The 17628-nt window shown below is 46.0% G+C and overlaps 1 protein-coding gene across 1 annotated transcript in view; it reads left to right on the forward strand.

The window, feature by feature from the left end:
- Positions 1-10782: 10782 nt before the first annotated feature.
- The window catches only part of LOC145338608 (acid-sensing ion channel 1-like), a 112639-nt gene continuing 105793 nt past the window's right edge, over positions 10783-17628 (forward strand). The window contains exons 1-2 of the mRNA XM_080182988.1: positions 10783-10850; positions 14830-15014. Coding sequence (XP_080039114.1) covers positions 10783-10850; positions 14830-15014 — 253 coding nt within the window. The remainder of the gene's footprint in view (positions 10851-14829; positions 15015-17628) is intronic.

A 17628-nucleotide genomic window follows, 5' to 3' on the forward strand; every position in this document is an offset into this window, starting at 1 on the left:
CCTTTACAGATGCACCATAGAAAGCATTCTTTCTGGTTGTATCACAGCTTGGTACGGGCTCCTGCTCTGCCCAAGACCGCAAGGAACTACAAAAGATCATGAATGTAGCCCAATCCATCACACAAACCAGCCTCCCATCCATTGACTCTGTCTACACTTCCCACTGCCTCAGAAAAGCAGCCAGCATAATTAAGGACCCCACACTCCCCGGACATTCTCTCTTCCACCTTCTTCCATCGGGAAAAAGATACAAAAGTCTGAGGTCACGTACCAACCGACTCAAGAACAGCTTCTTCCCTGCTGCTGTCAGACTTTTAAATGGATCTACCTTGTATTAAGCTGATCTTTCTCTACACCCTAGCTATGACTGTAACACTACATTCTGCCCTCTCTCCTTTCCTTCTCTATGAACGGTATGCTTTGTCTGTACAGTGTGCAAGAAACAATACTTTTCACTGTATCCCAATACATGTGACAATAATAAATCAAATCACATATTAAGCTGATCTTTCTCTACACCCTAGTTATGACTGTAACACAACATTTTGCACTCTCTGCTTTCCTTCTTTATGAACAGTATGCTTTGTCTGTATAGTGCACAAGAAACAATACTTTTCACTGTATCCCAATACTGTGACAATAATAAATCAAATCAAATCCTGGAGATTGCTCTTCAATTCTTGGACCATCCTGGGGGCGGTGGGGGGGGGTGAGGGGGGTGGTGTTGGCTGACAGCTCTGCCTGGTCAGGAGCCTGGAGGCAAGATGTTGACATTATTGCTCTCGAAAAGAGTCCTGGCAAAGTCTGCCCATTAGCAAACTAGATTTTATTTGGTGCTCCAGCTGAGGTCTAACCTCCGATAGTCAGGGTGAGGCAAGGAGGAAAAGTGAAGATTGAACAAATTTGCACAGGAGGTGCTGACTAGCTGGAAGTGACAGTTGAGTGGAGGTGGATAGTGGAGAGTTCAAGGGTGCGGTGGAGTACTGCGTCGATATGGACTGAAAGATAAAGGAACAAGAGTAATGAGAGATGGAACAATGTATGGTATTTTCCAAACTTTGAGAGATGATGCTGCCTCCGTCTCTCCAGCCCAATATGATCCGAGGATTGGCGCTTTAATGCTTTCCGGATTGTGACAGTTTTCCAGGAGATCCCATCGCTCTGTGTTGGATGGGGTGTCCACGCATTGTGTTGCACAAGACCATGTGGCAGCGGTTGGACGGGCCAATGAGTCTTCTTTCCCTGGCCACCATGTTTGGAAGCTCCGCTGTTTCGGACGAAGGGTTAGACCCTCGGTCTGCCCTCAGAATGTGGACATGTCGGGCCAATAATGCAAACCTTCATTTCCTCTCTTTAACTCTCTTCATTTCCACTGGGAATGATGAATGGTTGAGGAATGTTAAAATCATTTACTATACTCGATTAAATTGCGCCCTGCAGGAGTAAGGCGACGCAGATGGATTTGAACTCCTCCAGACGCATGTGGTTCAGAATAACAGTGCAGCGTTCAATTCCTTTCGCAGCTGGGGTAGACCTGGGACATAGAAGGTAGGAGCAGGAGGAGGCCATTTGGCCCTTCGAGCCTGCCCAACCATTCATTACAATCAGGGCTGACCATCCAACTCAATAGCCTAATCCTGCTTTCTCCCCATAACCTTTGATCCCATTTGCCCCAAGTGCCATATCCAGCTGCCTCTTGAATACATTCGATGTTTTTGAATGTTGTTTTAGACCTGCCTCCTTGCCTGCCCCTCAGACAATACAACCAGTAGTCTCTGTCTCTCTGTCTAATGGTGAGAGATGCGGCTGGTCTCTCATGGATTCAGGCTAATTATCTTCCTCAGTGGAACAGGGAGATGGTGCTTGGCATTCAAAGGTTTCCACCTTTCTTCCCCTGCATGCAATGTTGGGATTCAGATCCAAGACTGTCCCCACAGTGTCTCACTCAGCTGGCCAGTAGTGTCACTGTTACATGACGCGCGCAAAAAAAATGAACAAATTGCACTTGCTACTGACTTGGGTGAGTTTGCTGTCCCATCTTCACAGCCTGGTGACAACTTAATGCCAACTTGCAGTGAAGTGCAGGCCCTCAATTGTGGGGTTTGCGTCCACAAGAAAGTAGGCCGAGAATCCTCCATTTGAGACTTCCACAGATCAGCAGATGTGCATCCCCTTGGGACGGGATTGGATTCAAGCCCGTGGCCCAGGGCTGAATGGATGCAAGTGCTCTAATCTGCTGCACAGCCCAAGCTCCTGGCAATTCCTTCCAAAATATTTTGATGAGCTGTAATTATTTCAGATAACATTAGCCAGACCTGTGATTAGGAGGTAGCCTTCTATGAAAAAATTACATATTTTAGCTTCCACGAACATTGTGGTGGCATTTATTAAATTGCCATTTATTTCTGCTTTCTAATTAGTCTTTCAATTATGTTAACCGAAATGTAAAACTGTAAAGCTTTGCCCAGTTAATTTTTGGGGAGAATGTTATGCCCAGTTAGATAAGAAGAGCAGCGTCTATTCTGACACTATAGTTAAGAAAGCCCCACCAATGCCTCTACTTTTTCAGGAGACTAAGGAAACTTGGCACGTCAGCTACGACTCTCACCAACTTTTACAGGTGCCCCATAGAAAGCATTCTTTCTGGTTGTATCACAGCTTGGTATGGGCTGCTGCTCTGCCCAAGACCACAAGGAACTACAAATGGCTGTGAATGTGGCCCAATCCATTACACAAACCAGTCTCCCATCCATTGACTCTGTCTACACTTCCCGCTGCCTCGGAAAAGCAGCCGGCATAATCAAGGGCCCCACGCACCCCGGACATTCTCTCTTCCACCTTCTTCCGTTGGGAAAAAGATACATAAGTCTGAGGTCACGTACCAACTGACTCAAGAACAGCTTCCTCCCTGCTGCCGTCAGACTTTTGAATGGACCTACCTCGCATTAAGCTGATCTTTCTCTACACCCGAGCTATGACTGTAACACTACATTCTGCACCCTGTCCTTTCCTTCTCTATGAACAGTATGCTTTGTCTTTTCACTGTGTCCCAATACATGTGACAATAATAAGTCAAATCATTTTTAAAAAGCCAGTCTGCCATTCTTTTTTCAAACACTTGCCCTCATTTTGAATGTATATTCTCATCTTTCCATATGCCTGGATGCCATTCCCTGGCAGAGGGAAAGACAGGTGTTCTTATGTATCTGCCATCCACGACCAACAGCTGCAGGGGAGGACTGGCTTGGAGGGTCGAAGGGCCTGTTCCTGTGCTGTATTTTTCTTCATTCTTTGTTCTTTAAACCTAATTTTAGACTCCCCTACCTTTGGGAAAAGGTATTGACTATCCAGCTGATCTATGCCCCTCATTATTTTATAGACCTCTATAAGATCACCCCTCAGCCTCCTATGCTCCAGAGAAAAAAGTCCCAGTCTATCCAGCCTCTCCTTATAACTCAATCCATCAAGTCCCGGTAGCATCCTAGTAAATCTTTTCTGCACTCTTTCTAAATTATTAATATCCTTTCTATCATAGGGTAATCAGAATTGCACACAATATTCCAAGTGTGGCCTCACCAATGTCTTGTACAACTTCAACAAGTCGTCCCAACTCCTGTTATCTGGTGCCTACAACATCCTAACAAGCAGCAATTATACTTCCTCTCAACTTTCTCTCACCCACTCAATAAATGCTTAATTTACACAATAGTGCACCTAATCCCTCTCTCCCTTCAAATCGTTCTGCTTGCTCCACTCCCTCCCCTATGATGGGAAATGGACTGAGAAGAGAGTGAGGTTAGGCACTGGGTCCCCCATAGAGTAGACAAATCTAGCTGCCCGAGGCTGGCACGCGAAGGGTGCCATCTGGATAGGCTAGTGGGTAGTAGTAGTAGTGTCTTTGGAACAACACCATCACAAGATTCAGAGGAATAATTCTGAGGGGAAACAAACAGCAGGTGGATCACATTATTGCTGAGTGGAAAGACATTGGGCATTTACTCAAGATCTGAAGCTGTTGATTTTGACATTAAAACTAATCCGTGCCAACGTAAGTGCCAGTTAGGGCAGGATATTCCAGCCATACTTGCTCGTACCATCTCTCCAGGCAGTGCGTTCCAGATATTCACCACCTTCTGTGTAAAAAACTTGCCTCGCACATCTCCTCTAAACATTTCCCGACACACCTTAAACCTGTGTCCCCTTGTACTTGACTTTTCTACCCTAGGAAAGAACATCTGACTATCCACTCTGTCCAGGCCACTCATAATCTTGTAGACCTCTATCAGGTCACCCCTCAACCTCCGTCGTCCCAGTGAGAACAAACCATTCCAAGGTCAACAGAGCTTTCCCTGGTCCGCCCCTCGCCTGCTACGATTCCCATGGCAGGTGGAATGAGAAAATTTGCCCCTTAACACGGACAAACTTTCCAACTCAATAGCATTGGCCACTTTCTCAACAGGTACTGCTCTCTAACTCATGGCTAAATGAATAGGGACTGGGCTAATAACAAGGAGCTGGGACTGACATGATGGGCCGAAAGGTCTCCTTCTCTGCTGTAGGAATGTATAATTGAAGCATTTTACCTGCATTCCAGTACTGGCTTGTGCGTACACAGTTCAAATATTCTTTTCCAATGCTCCATTTCCCTCTTATTCCAGGGCACTTAAAACTGACAGTAGATCACATTGCTTTTAGGCCGCGCCACACTATAGGGTAAATTTTCCAGTCCCTCCGCTGCAGGAATCATCAGTTAAAGTTTATTTATTGGTCACAAGACTTACATTCACACTGCAATTAAGTTGCTGTGAAATTCCCCTAGTCACCACACTCCGGCGCCTGTTCGGGCCAATGCACCTAACTGGCACGTCTGTCAGAACCGGGAGGAAACCGGAGCACCCGGAAGAAACCCACGCAGACACTGGGAGAACGTGCAGACTCCACACCTACAGTGACCCAAGCCGGGAATCGAACCCGGGTCCCTGGCCCTGTGAGGCAGCAGTGCTAATCACTGTGCCACTGTGCAGCCTACAGTAGGAGTGTCAAGGGAGGAATGGGCAGTTTGCCGGGCCATTTAGAGGTCTGCTGATCTCGGGCAGAAATTTCCAGTCCCGGGGCAGGCGGGGCAGGAAAATCCCACAAATTATTCTCCATTTCCTGGTGCGCGTGGAGATTGGGATGGGATAGGTCTGTCCCCATTGTAATACTGGGTTTGGGCAAGGACATTCCGGAACCGCATTTGGGTCCACTGCACTGTGCAAGCGGGGGCCTGCCACTTTAATTCCTGCATTTAAAACAAAATAATTAAGTGTGTGCGATGGATGAACAAGAGGCCTCATTACATACACAACCACCAGCAAGGCTGCTGAGCATGGCGTATTAATAGCAAAATCACTGTCAGTTCCCTTTTAAAATGTCTTTGACTGATAGTAACCCAGGATGAGCTCTTGACGTTTGGTTTTATTTATCACGAAGTGGAATAATTTGTAGTGGAGCGTCAGGACATGACAGCCGGATGGAATGCAGCGAGCGCGCCCAATTTTTCAAAGCTAATTTCTCTCACGGTCATAATGGTGATTCATCTTGTACCTTGTCGCCGAGGTACAGGGGCTGGTAGATACCGTGAGCACATCATCTTTAAATCGTTTCGGCAAGGACTGCCTTCGTACGATCCACTTATCACGCAAAATGAGTGAGTTTTCCATTAATTAGTTGGCCTTCAACAAACCTACGAGGATTTCAGCGAATGCCCCCTTTGGATAGGAAGCCTCAAATGACTGTGTTTGACAACACCTTGGTTTCAAAATGATGACCCTCGATTTGAATCCCTCCCTGCTCCCCCACCCCGCCACCTCCTCCTTACCTCTGCATCCTCCACCAGTCCACAACCCTCTGAGGTATCTGCACTCCTCTGTAATAGGCCCTCGGAGGCAGAAGTCCCTTCGCCAAGATCCCTTTATTTACAAGTCTGACTACAGCGTACACAGTGCTTTCAGTTCGCAGTCTACACTCAGAGTGCCAGAGGAACTGACACGCCTGGTTAGGTACAAAGCAAGAGGCTCCCTGATTGGCCCATCAGTTTGGCCCTTAATCCGGGGAGTTCATATTCTAACGGACCCTCACCTCAATTGCCTGATTAAAGTTGTTACATCCATATTTTGGTCTCTTGAGCACTGCCACACCCTGCTTCCATGATTGGCAGCCATGCCAATAGCCATTCCAGATCCTGAGCTTTGGCATTACCTCTCCCTCTCCTTTAAGACCTGTCTCGTTCACCAAGCATTTGGTCACCTGTCCTAATATCGCTTCCTGTGTTCACATTTTGTTTGACAATCGCTCACTGTCGGTCGTTTTACGACATGAAAGGGGCAATGTAAATGCAGTCTCCCCTACACTGTGGAGACTAAACACAGATTCAGTGACTGCTTTGCAGGCCAACTTCACTCAGGATCCCAACCTTCCTGTTATTTCCTTGGATATTAAATGGGCACAGATCATACCAATCTATGTAGGCACAGGTGCCACCACGGAACTCACGGGACCATTTTTTTCACGTGTCTTGAGTGGACACCTACAACAGACAATGGACTCCTCCTCACCGTGGAGACCTCGCAGCTGTTGAAGTACCCCTCAGCAAAATTTGTCACCGATGAGATGCATAGGTTAGGTGGATTGGCCATGCTAAATTGCCTCTTAGTGTCCAAAGATGTGCAGGTTAGGTGGATTGGCCATGCTAAGTTGTCCCTTAGTGTCCAAAGATATGTAGGTTAGGTGGATTGGCCATGCTACATTGCTAAACGCCGTTGTTTAAGAAGGGTGCCAGGCAAAAGGCGGGGAATTATAGGCCGGTTAGTTTCACGTCTGTGGTAGGTAAAATGTTAGAATCTGTCATTAAGGAGGAAATTGCGAGGCATCTTGAAGGGAATTGCTTGATAGAGCAGACGCAGCACGGTTTCATTAAAGGGAAGTCGTGTCTGACAAATTTACTGGAGTTCTATGAGGATGTGTCTAGGGCGGTGGATAGAGGAGAGCCAGTGGATGTGGTCTTTCTAGATTTTCAGAAGGCGTTTGACAAAGTACCTCACAAGAGGTTATTGCAGAAGGTCGAGGGACATGGAGTTGGGGGTAGGGTGTTAGCGTGGATAGAGGATTGGCTGTCAAATAGGAGGCAGAGAGTGGGGGTCAACGGGTGCTATTCGGATTGGCGGATGGTGACTAGTGGAGTGCCCCAGGGGTCGGTGCTGGGGCCTCAGCTTTTTACCATTTATATAGATGATCTGGAGGAGGGAACCGAGTGTAGGGTGTCGAAATTTGCTGATGACACCAAGATTGGGGGAACGGCAAATTGTGCGGAGGGTGTGGAGAGTCTGCAGAAGGATCTAGATAGGCTGGGCGAATGGGCCAGGAAATGGCAAATGGAATTTAATGTTGGCAAGTGTGAGGTGGTCCACTTTGGTAGGAAGAATGGTAGGAAGGACTATTACTTACGGGGCGAAAAACTGCAGCAGGCGACGGTGCAGAGGGACCTCGGGGTCCTTGTGCATGAGTTGCAAAAACCCAGCTTGCAGGTGCAGCAGGTGGTCAGGAAGGCGAATGGGATGCTGGCCTTCATAGCGAGGGGGATTGAATATAAAAGTAGGGAGGTCTTGCTGCAGCTGTATAGGGCATTGGTGAGGCCGCAGCTGGAGTACTGTGTGCAGTTTTGGGCGCCGCACCTGCGCAAAGATATTTTGGCCTTGGAGGGAGTGCAGAGGAGGTTTACTAGGCTGATACCGGAGTTGAGGGGGTTGAGCTATGAGGAGAGGCTGAATAAACTGGGCTTGTACTCGTTAGAGTTTAGAAGAATGAGGGGAGATCTCATTGAGATGTATAAGATGATGAATGGGATGGATAGGATAGAGGTGGAGAGACTCTTCCCGCTCAAAAAAGACAGTAGGACTAGGGGGCATAGCCTCAAGATAAAAGGGGGGCGGTTTAGAACAGAGTTGAGGAGGAACTTCTTCACTCAAAGGGTGGTGAATCTCTGGAATTCTCTGCCCGTTGAAGTGGTGGAGGCTACCTCGCTAAATATTTTTAAGACGCGGGTTGATGGGTTTTTGATAAGAGAGGGGATTAAGGGTTATGGGGAGAAAGCGGGAAAGTGGAACTGAGCAGCGACAGATCAGCCATGATCTTATTGAATGGCGGGGCAGGCTCGAAGGGCTAGATGGCCTACTCCTGCTCCTATTTCTTATGTTCTTATGTTCTAAATTGCCTCTTAGTGTCCAAAGATGTGCAGGTTAGGTGGATTGGCCATGCTAAATTGTCCCTTAGTGTCCAAAGATGTAGTGGTTAGGTGGATTGACCATGATAATTTGCCCCTTAGCGTCCAAAGATGTGTGGGTTAGGTGGATTGGTCATGCTAAATTGCCCCTTAGTGTCCAAAGATGTGTGGGTTAGGTGGATTGGCCATGCTAAATTGCCCCTTAATGTCCAAAGATGTGCAGGCTATGTGGATTGGCCATGCTAAATTGCCCCTCAATGTCAGGGGGACTAACTGGGATAAATGCATGGGGTTATGGGGATAAGGCCTGGGTGGGATAATGATTGGTGCAGACTCGATGGACTGAATGGCCTCCTTCTGCACTGTAGGATTCAATGAGCAGGATAGAATCAAGCCTAATTGACTGGGGATTCTTCAGTATCCCACAGCTGAATGAAAGATTATTCTTTAACTATCCTGTGATGCCAAGTGGTCCCCACTGACTCCAGACTCATGACAATTCCACTGTGTCTAGCCCAAAAATGGACCCAGCCTCATTCCTGACCCCAATGTCCGGGGTAACAGCATTTTCTAGGTCACTGCTGTTCCTCAAAGTTTTTGGAACAAAGCGGAGTTTTCCAATTCCACTCAATAAGTGGAAGAGTGGGCTTGGGAAGCTGCACCATACTACACCAGTCTCAGCTGCACCAAATGCAGTCACAAGCTTATTCCTGCAGAGAGTGTACTGGGCTTTCCCAGTACTATTTCCCCATTAGCCCAATGTTTCCACACCTCAGGTAAAAATGATTTGATTTTGATTTGATTCATTGATTTGTCACCTATATTGGGATACAGTGAAAAGTATTGTTTCTTGCATGCTATACAGACAAAGCATACCATTCATAGAGTACATAAGGGAGAAAGAAAGGAGAGGGTGCAGAATACAGTGTTACAATTACAGATAGGGTGTAAAGAAAGATCAGCTTAATATTTGATTTGACTTATTATTGTCACATGTATTGGGACACAGTGAAAAGTATTGTTTCTTACGTGCTATACAGACAAAGCATACCATTCGTAAAGAAAGGAGACAGTGCAGAATGTAGTGTTACAGTCATAGCTAGAGTGTAGAGAAAGACCAGCTTAATATTTGATTTGATTTATTATTGTCACATGTATTAATATACAGTGAAATGTGTTGTTTCCTGCACGCAAGACAGACAAAGCATACTGTTCAGAGAGAACATAGAGGAGGAGGAAAGGAGAGGGTGCAGAATGTAGTGTTACAGTCATAACTGGGGTGTAGAGAAAGATCAACTTAATATTTGATTTATTATTGTCACGTATTGGAATACAGTGAAAAATATTGTTTCTTGTCCGCTCTGCAGATAAAGCATACTGTTCATAGAGAAGGAAAGGAGAGAGAGCAGAAAGTAGTGTTACAGTCATAGCTAGGGTGTAGAGAAATATCAACTTAATATTTGATTTGATTTATTATTGTCACATGTATTAATATACAGTGAAATGTATTGTTTCCTGTGCGCTATATAGGCAAAGCAAAGCAAAGCATACCGTTCATAGAGGAGAAGGAAAGGAGAGAGTGCAGAATGTAGCGTTACAGTCATAGCTAGGATGTAGAGAAAGATCAACTTAATATATGCTAGGTCCATTCAAAAGTCTGACAGCAGCGGGGAAGAAGCTGTTCTTGAGTCGGTTGGTGCGTGACCTCAGACTTTTGTATCTTTTTCCTGATGGAAGAAGGTGGAAGAGAGAATGTCCGGGGTGTGTGGGGTCCTTAATTATACTGGCTGCTTTTCCGAGGCAGCGGGAAGTGTAGACAGAGTCAATGGATGGGAGGCTGGTTTGTGTGATGGACTGGGCTACATTCACGACCTTTTGTAGTTCCTTGCGGTCTTGGGCAGAGCAGGAGCCCATACCAAGCTGTGATACAACCAGAAAGAATGTTTCAAATGATCAATCCAGTGACAACAGCGCTGAATGAGGAGAAAAATGACGTAACGTAAGGTAGCAAAAAGTACCATCGGATTGATAGTGACTTTATCTCGGCAGAGCGTTCCTAGTGAAACTAAATAGAATTGAGTATCCAATTTTTGAGCTATCCATGCAGCAACCTTTCAATTGATTGCCCATTTAAACAGCAGAAAACGTACATTAGGACACTCTTTCAATGTTTGGAGTGAGGGATGTTGATGCCTTGAAGTTGACAAGCTCAAACTACCTGATCCTTACAATGGACCTGGGCCAGGATGATTTGCAGAGACAGTCAGTGAGGGTAGCACTCCTTATATCATAGAATCCCTACAGTGCAGTCAGAGGCACCGAGCACACCCAGGCCCTATCCTCGTAACCCACATATTTACTAATCCCCCTGACACTAGGGTTAATTTAGCACGGCCATTCCACCTAATCCACACATCTTTGGATGTCATGTTCTCATCTTAAAAGCCAGCTGGCGAGGGATGGGACTGGAGCCAATAATAACACGTTACAAGTGTGCGGCTCCTAACCCAGAGATGCCCAAAATGTTAGTCGCGGTCAATGGGCAGCTAGTTGTCAGTTGGCCGCGTGCTTGCTGCACACCGCGCACTTGGTAAGTATGCGGCATGTGCTTTCTGCGCACGGTGCCTTCGCGGTATTGGCATGCGTACAGTGCGCATTTTCTGTAGACGCGTGGTGTGTGCTTTCTGTGTACGCTTCTTCCGTGGGAAAGGTCAAGAGTAAACTTTGTATAATGATACAGTGAAAACTAAATTACAGACTTACCATTGCGCATTTTTTGTGAAGATAAACATAAGATGCTTGAAAGCAGAACGTCGTTAGCACGGATTTAGAACTCCCCAGGAACTCCCCAGTTCCAAGTGTTGGACAACTCCATTCTATCAAATCATCCTTGAATGTTCTGTCGACCGGAGTAGAACCAATCTGAGATTGAAGGGATTGTTCAGGTTTTCAGTTTATTTATTTGTGTCACAAGTATGCTTACATTAACACCACAATGAAGTTACTGTGACAAAGAAACATTCTGTATTGCATGGAAACATAGAAGATAGGAGCAGGTGGAGGCCATTCAGCCCTTCGAGCCTGTTCCGCCATTCTTCACGATCATGGCGGAATAGCTCAATAGCCTAATCCTGCTTTCTCCCCTTTGATCCCATTCGCCCCCAGTGCTATATCCAGCCGCCTCTTGAATACATTCAATGTTTTGGCATCAACTACTTCCTGTGGGAATGAATTCCACAGGCTCACCACTCATCCCCTAGTTACCACACTCCTGTTCGGATACACTGAGGGAGAATTTAGCGTGGCCAATGCACCTAACTAGTACGTCTTTTGGATTGTGGGAGGAAACCGGAGGAAACCCACGCAGACACGGGAAGAATGTGCAGACTCCACACAGACAGCGACTCGAGCCGGAAATCGAACCCGGGTCCCTCGCGCTGTGAGATAGCAGTGTTAACCCACTGTGCCACCCTGCCCGCTCACTGTTCAAGCAGTTCCACAAGAAGATATTAAATGCAGGGAACACTTTGAACTTCATTGTATGTGTACTCTGCTTGTCTATAAAGTTTTATTAGAGGTGAGAGTACAGGTTAGGTACAATTTTAACCTGACCTGCTTGTCAGCAATCGAAAGGAATTGGGTGTGCAATACTGACCTGGCTGATTTTACTCAGAATAGCTCAGAATATAAAAAAGATAGCAAAAGTTTCTACAAATATATGAAACAAAAAAGAGTGGCGAAAGTAAACATTGGTCCTTTAGAGGGCGAGAAGGGGGATGTAATAACTGGAAATGAGAAAATGGCTGAGGCATTGAACAGGTATTTCAGAGTGGAAGACACAAATAACAAGCCAAAAATTGATGACAGGAAGGCTATGAGGACCTAGAAACTATCATTATCATGAAAGAGATAGTGTTGGGCAAGTTAATGGGGCTAAAGGTACACAAGTCTCCTGGTCCTGATGGAATGCATCCCAGGGTACTAAATGGTAGCTGCCGGGAGAAATAGCAAATCAATTAGTGGCAACTTAGCAAAATTCGCTGGACTCCGAGGTAGTTCCCGCAGACTGGAAAACAGCAAATGTGACACCACTGTTTAAAAAAGGAGGTAGACAAAAGGCAGGTTAGTTTCACTTCTATAGAGGGAAAAAGCTTGAATCTATCATCAAGGAAGAAATAGCGAGACATCTGGATATAAATTGTCCCATTGATAAAACGCAGCATGGGTTCATAAAGGACAGGTCATGTTTGACTAATTTGGTGGAATTCTTTGAGAATGTTACATGTGCAGTGGACAATGGGGAACCTGTGGATGTGGTGTATCTGGATTTCCAGAAGGCATTTGACAAGGTGCTGCACCAAAGACTGCTACATAAATAAAGGTGCACAGTGTTACGGGTAATGTGTTAGCATGGACAGAGGATTAGTTAACTAACAGAAAGCAAAGAGTGGGGGTAAATGGGTGTTTTGCTGGTTGGCAATCAGTGACTACTGGTGTGCCTCAGGGATCAGTGTTGGGACTGCAATTGTTTACGATTTACATAGATGATTTGGAGTTGGGGACCAAGTGTAGTGTGTCAATGATTTGCAGATGACACTAAGATGGGTGGAAGAGCAAAGTGTGCAGAGGACGATGAAAGTCCGCAAAGGGATATAGATAATCTAAGTGAGTGGACGAGGGTCTGGCAAATGGAGTACAATGTTGGTAAATGCGAAGTCATCTATTTTGGTCAGAATAACAGCAAAGTGGACTATTATTTAAATGGTAAAAAATTCCAGCATGCTGCTGTGCAGAGGGACCTGGGTGTCTTTGTGCAGGAATCTCAAGGAGTTGGTTTGCAGGTGCAGCAGGTAATTAAAAAGGCAAATGGAATTTTGTCCTTCATTGCTAAAGGGATGGAGTTTAAAAACAGCGAGGTTATGTTGCAGCTGTATAAGATGCTGGTGAGGCCACACCTGGAATACTGTGTACAGTTTTAGTCTCCTTACTTGAGAAAGGACATATTGGCACTGGAGGGGGTGCAGAGGAGATTCACTAGGTTGATTCTGGAGTTGAGAGGGTTGGCTTATGAGAAGAGACTGAGTAGACTGGGGCTATACTCATTGGAATTCAGAAGAATGAGGGGAGATCTGATAGAAACATATAAGATTATGAAAGGAATAGATAAGATAGAAGCAGAGAAGTTGTTTCCACTGGTGGGTGAAACTTGAACTAAGGGGCATAGCCTCAAAATAAGGGGGAGCAGATTTAGGACTGAGTTGAGGAGGAACTTCTTCACACAAAGGGTTGTGAATCTGTGGAATTCCCTGCCCAGTTGAGGCTACCTCATTGAATGTTTTTAAGGCAAGGATAGATAGATTTTTGAACAGTAAAGGAATTAAGGGTTATGGTGAGTGGGCGGGTAAGTGGAGCTGAGTCCACGAAAAGATCAGCCATGATCTTATTGAATGGCAGAGCAGGCTCGAGGGGCCAAATGGCCTACTCCTGCTCCTAGTTCTTACGTACTTATGTACTCTCCATGCAAGTTCCTTTCCTGGCAAGTTTGATGCCCCCTGGATTTTTGATTTGGTTTGATATAATTTGACTTATTATTGTCACATGTATTGGGATACTGTGGAAAGTATTGTTTCTTGCACACTATACAGACAAAGCATACCATTCATAGAGAAGGAAAGGAGAGGGTGCAGAATGTAGTGTTACAGTCAAACCTAGGGTGTAGAGAAAGATCAACTTAATGTGAGGTAGGTCCATTCAAAAGTCTGACAGCAGCAGGGAAGAAGCTGTTCTTGAGTCAGTTGGTACGTGACCTCAGACTTTTGTATCTTTTTCCCGACGGAAGAAGGTGGAAGAGAGAATGTCCGGGGTGTGTGGAGTGCTTGATTATACTGGCTGCTTTACCAAGTCAGCGGGAAGTGTAGACAGAGTCAATGGATGGGAGGCTGGTTTGAGTGATGGACTGGGCTACATTCACGACACTTTCTGGAATGCCCTCCTTTGTAGTGGCATTTATGTTGGCATGCTATGCCACTAGAACAAGATGCTTTAGATTCAACCTGATTCATGTAGTATGAAGACATTGAGCCATTATCCCTCACCCGTCCTCCCTCCTCTCCTCACCCCTCTCTCTCTCCCCCGCTCACCCCCAGTTTCCGTTTCCTTCACAACCCTTGCCAGCTTTACTGGAATTTGGTTGCAGGGGAAAAACCAGCCAGTAATCTGGCAGACAGCTCCCAAGACAATGCAGCACTCCCGCAGGGTTACAGTAGATGATTAAGGACTTCAACCTTTTGTCCTTTTTTTCCCTTTCACAGACTTCAGTTGTGAAAACAAACGATATTTATTGATAAGAATTGTACAGCAGCATCTTGGCTGTACCGAGCTCCCATAGGATTGTCTCTTTAAGAGTAACACAGCAGAATACAGGTCACATGGCCTGTGTGATCCTTACTCTGCTGTGTTGCCCTCAAAGGGACGATCACCACAGCGCCAGAGACTCAAACTCCTGCCACCTCAGAAGCCTGATCTTGAAACAGAATGAATTGTATTGTGTAAGTTGCTTGATGTTCCAGTTTCTTACCTGAGACATTTTGTTTCCTGCAGGTGTTTACAAGGTATGGCAAGTGCTACACTTTCAACTCAGGGCAGACTAAAGACCAACCAATCCTGACGACATTGAAAGGAGGGACCGGGAATGGCCTGGAACTGATGTTGGACATTCAGCAAGATGAATATCTTCCTGTCTGGGGTGAAACAGGTAACAACTGTCTGATCCAAGAGCTAGTCATTCCAGGAGCTGCATGACATGAAGGTTGTCATTGTGTGTGTCCAAAATGTCAGTTTGCTGTTAAGATTCTACCCATGTTGAGGAAATGAGATGTCACCAGAGCATACTTTAGCAAAACATAACAGAATATAATGCACTTTGAACCAATGACAAAGCTCTTATGATATTACTTGACTTAAAATCCACTGTTAGGGATAACCAGATTTGAAATTAGTTAACCAGAGTCAATTTTTCTTTGCCTCCAGGATGTGGGCTTCATTGGCAAGGCCAGCATTTGTCCATGATTTTATTGAATTGACTGGCCATGCTAAATTGTCCCTTAGTGTCCAAAAGATGTGCGGGTCAGGTGGATTGGCCATGCTAAATTGTCCCTTAGTGTCCAAAAGATGTGCGGGTTAGGTGGATTGGCCATGCTAAATTGTCCCTTACTGTCCAAAGATGTACAGGTTAGGTGGATTGGCCATGCTAAATTGCCCCTTAGTTCCAAAGATGTGCGGGTTAGGAGGATAGGCAATACTAAATTGTCCCTTAGTGTCAGAGGGATTAGCAGGGTAAATATGTGGGGTTACAGGAATAGGGCCTGGGTGGGATTGTGGTCCATGCAGACTCGATGGGCTGAATGGCCTCCTTCTGCATTCTATGAATGGTGGAGTAGGCCTGAGGGGCAGAATGGCCTACACCTGCTCCTATTTCTTCTACTCCATCCATCTTGTATGAGTCCACCCAAATCCCTCTAAACATCAACATTTACAAACTTTGCACAACTCCCGTCGATCAGGGATCGTCCTGCTGACAGAGCAGAGACCCTGCAGAATAAAATTATAGAATCTACAGTGCAGAAAGAGACCATTCGGCCCATCGAATCTGCATAGACAACAATCCCACCAAGGCCCTATCCATGCCAATCCCACTGCCACAAAGGGTCAATTTAGCACCGCCAATCCACCTAACCCGCACATCTTTCGAACTGTGGGAGGAAACCGGAGCACCCGGAACAAACCCACGCAGACACAGGGAGAACATGCAAACTCCACACAGACAGTGACCGGAGGCCGGGAATCGAACCATGTTCCCTGGCACTGTGAGGCAGCAATGCTAACCACTGTGCCACCGTGCATGGTTCCACACTTTTGAAAAGGGCACTTTTCTGAAGTTTCCACTGTAGAATTGATGGACTTGGAAATCCCGGTGTCAAAATGCAGCACATTGTTTCGCCACTCCCAAATAACTTCATGTCCCTAGTTCCCCATTTTCCTCAGGTCCCTGGGCAGAGATCAATCCTCACCCTGCTAATAACAGCTTGGAGCAAATGTGTCCTTCAGATGGCATGTGCTTTTGTTCCCCTGTCCTCTGATGGGGCACGATTAAGTCGGGTGAGACTCCAGTTTGTATGAAGGTGATTTTTAATTGAGTGGCACTTCTGAGAAAGGAACAAATGGAAAGAGGGAACAAAATGGGGGTTCTAAAACACATTCCAGATCATCCCTGCGGCATCTGCAGGCAGCTGGCTCCAGTTAGTCGCTCTGTCTTCCTGACTGGCAGCTCATGTACCATCTTGCATCAATCATTGCCATTGTCCTTATCCCACTTAGCGGATAACATTGTACATCAGTGACATGAGGAACACTGACAGCTGTCGGCTGTGAAAGGTGCTTGAGAGATTCATTTGCCGTCTAGGAGCAGATGAGGTTCGGCTTTAGTTGTTCCTGTCACTCAAATCCCGCGGGATGTCTTCATTGCTTTCTTTCCAATGTCCATTTTCCACCTCCTTCCTGCGGAGTGCGCGGACGGCACTCCTTTTCCTCCTCTGCCACATTCGTGCGATAAACACCAAAGAACAAACACTCGCAACTGCCGACTAACCCCAAGCGCTTGTGTGGCCAAGGAAGTCCTTTCACAAAGCGCAGCCACTGTAGCGAAACGCAGCAGCCAATTGTCACACAGTAAGATCCCACAAACAGCAGCTAACAAGAAAGCCTTGCATTCAAAACTAAACTATCGCTCCAGGGACCCGGGTTCAATTCCCGGCTCGGGTCACTGTCTGTGTGGAGTTTGCACATTCTCCTCATGTCTGCATGGGTTTCCTCTGGGTGCTCCGGTTTCCTCCCACAGTCCAAAGATACGTGGGTTAGGTTGATTGGCCGTGCTAAATTGCCCTTTAGAGTCCTGAGATGTGTAGGTTCAAGGGAATAGCAGGTAAATATGTTGGGATATGGGGGGTAGGGCCTGGATGGGATTGTGGTCAGTGCAAACTCAATGGGCTGAATGGCCTCCTTCTGCACTGCAGGGTTTCTATGATTCTATACTTATTAGTCACAAGTAGGCTTACATTAACACTGCAATGAAGTTACTGTAAAAATCCCCGAGTCGCCACACTCCTACTTGGGTACACTGAGGGAGAATTTAGCATGGCCAATCCACCTAACCAGCACATCTTTGGACATTAAGGGACAATTTAGTATGGCCAATCCACCTCATCTACACATCATTGGACACTAAGGGGCAATTTAGTATGGCCAATTCACCTAACCCAAACATCTTTGGAGTGTGGAAGAAAACTGGAGCACCCGGAGGAAACCCACAC

This window comes from Carcharhinus amblyrhynchos, unplaced genomic scaffold (genome assembly GCF_965287045.1).
Source record: "Carcharhinus amblyrhynchos unplaced genomic scaffold, sCarAmb.v2.hapA chromosome_107, whole genome shotgun sequence".
NCBI lineage: Eukaryota > Metazoa > Chordata > Chondrichthyes > Carcharhiniformes > Carcharhinidae > Carcharhinus > Carcharhinus amblyrhynchos.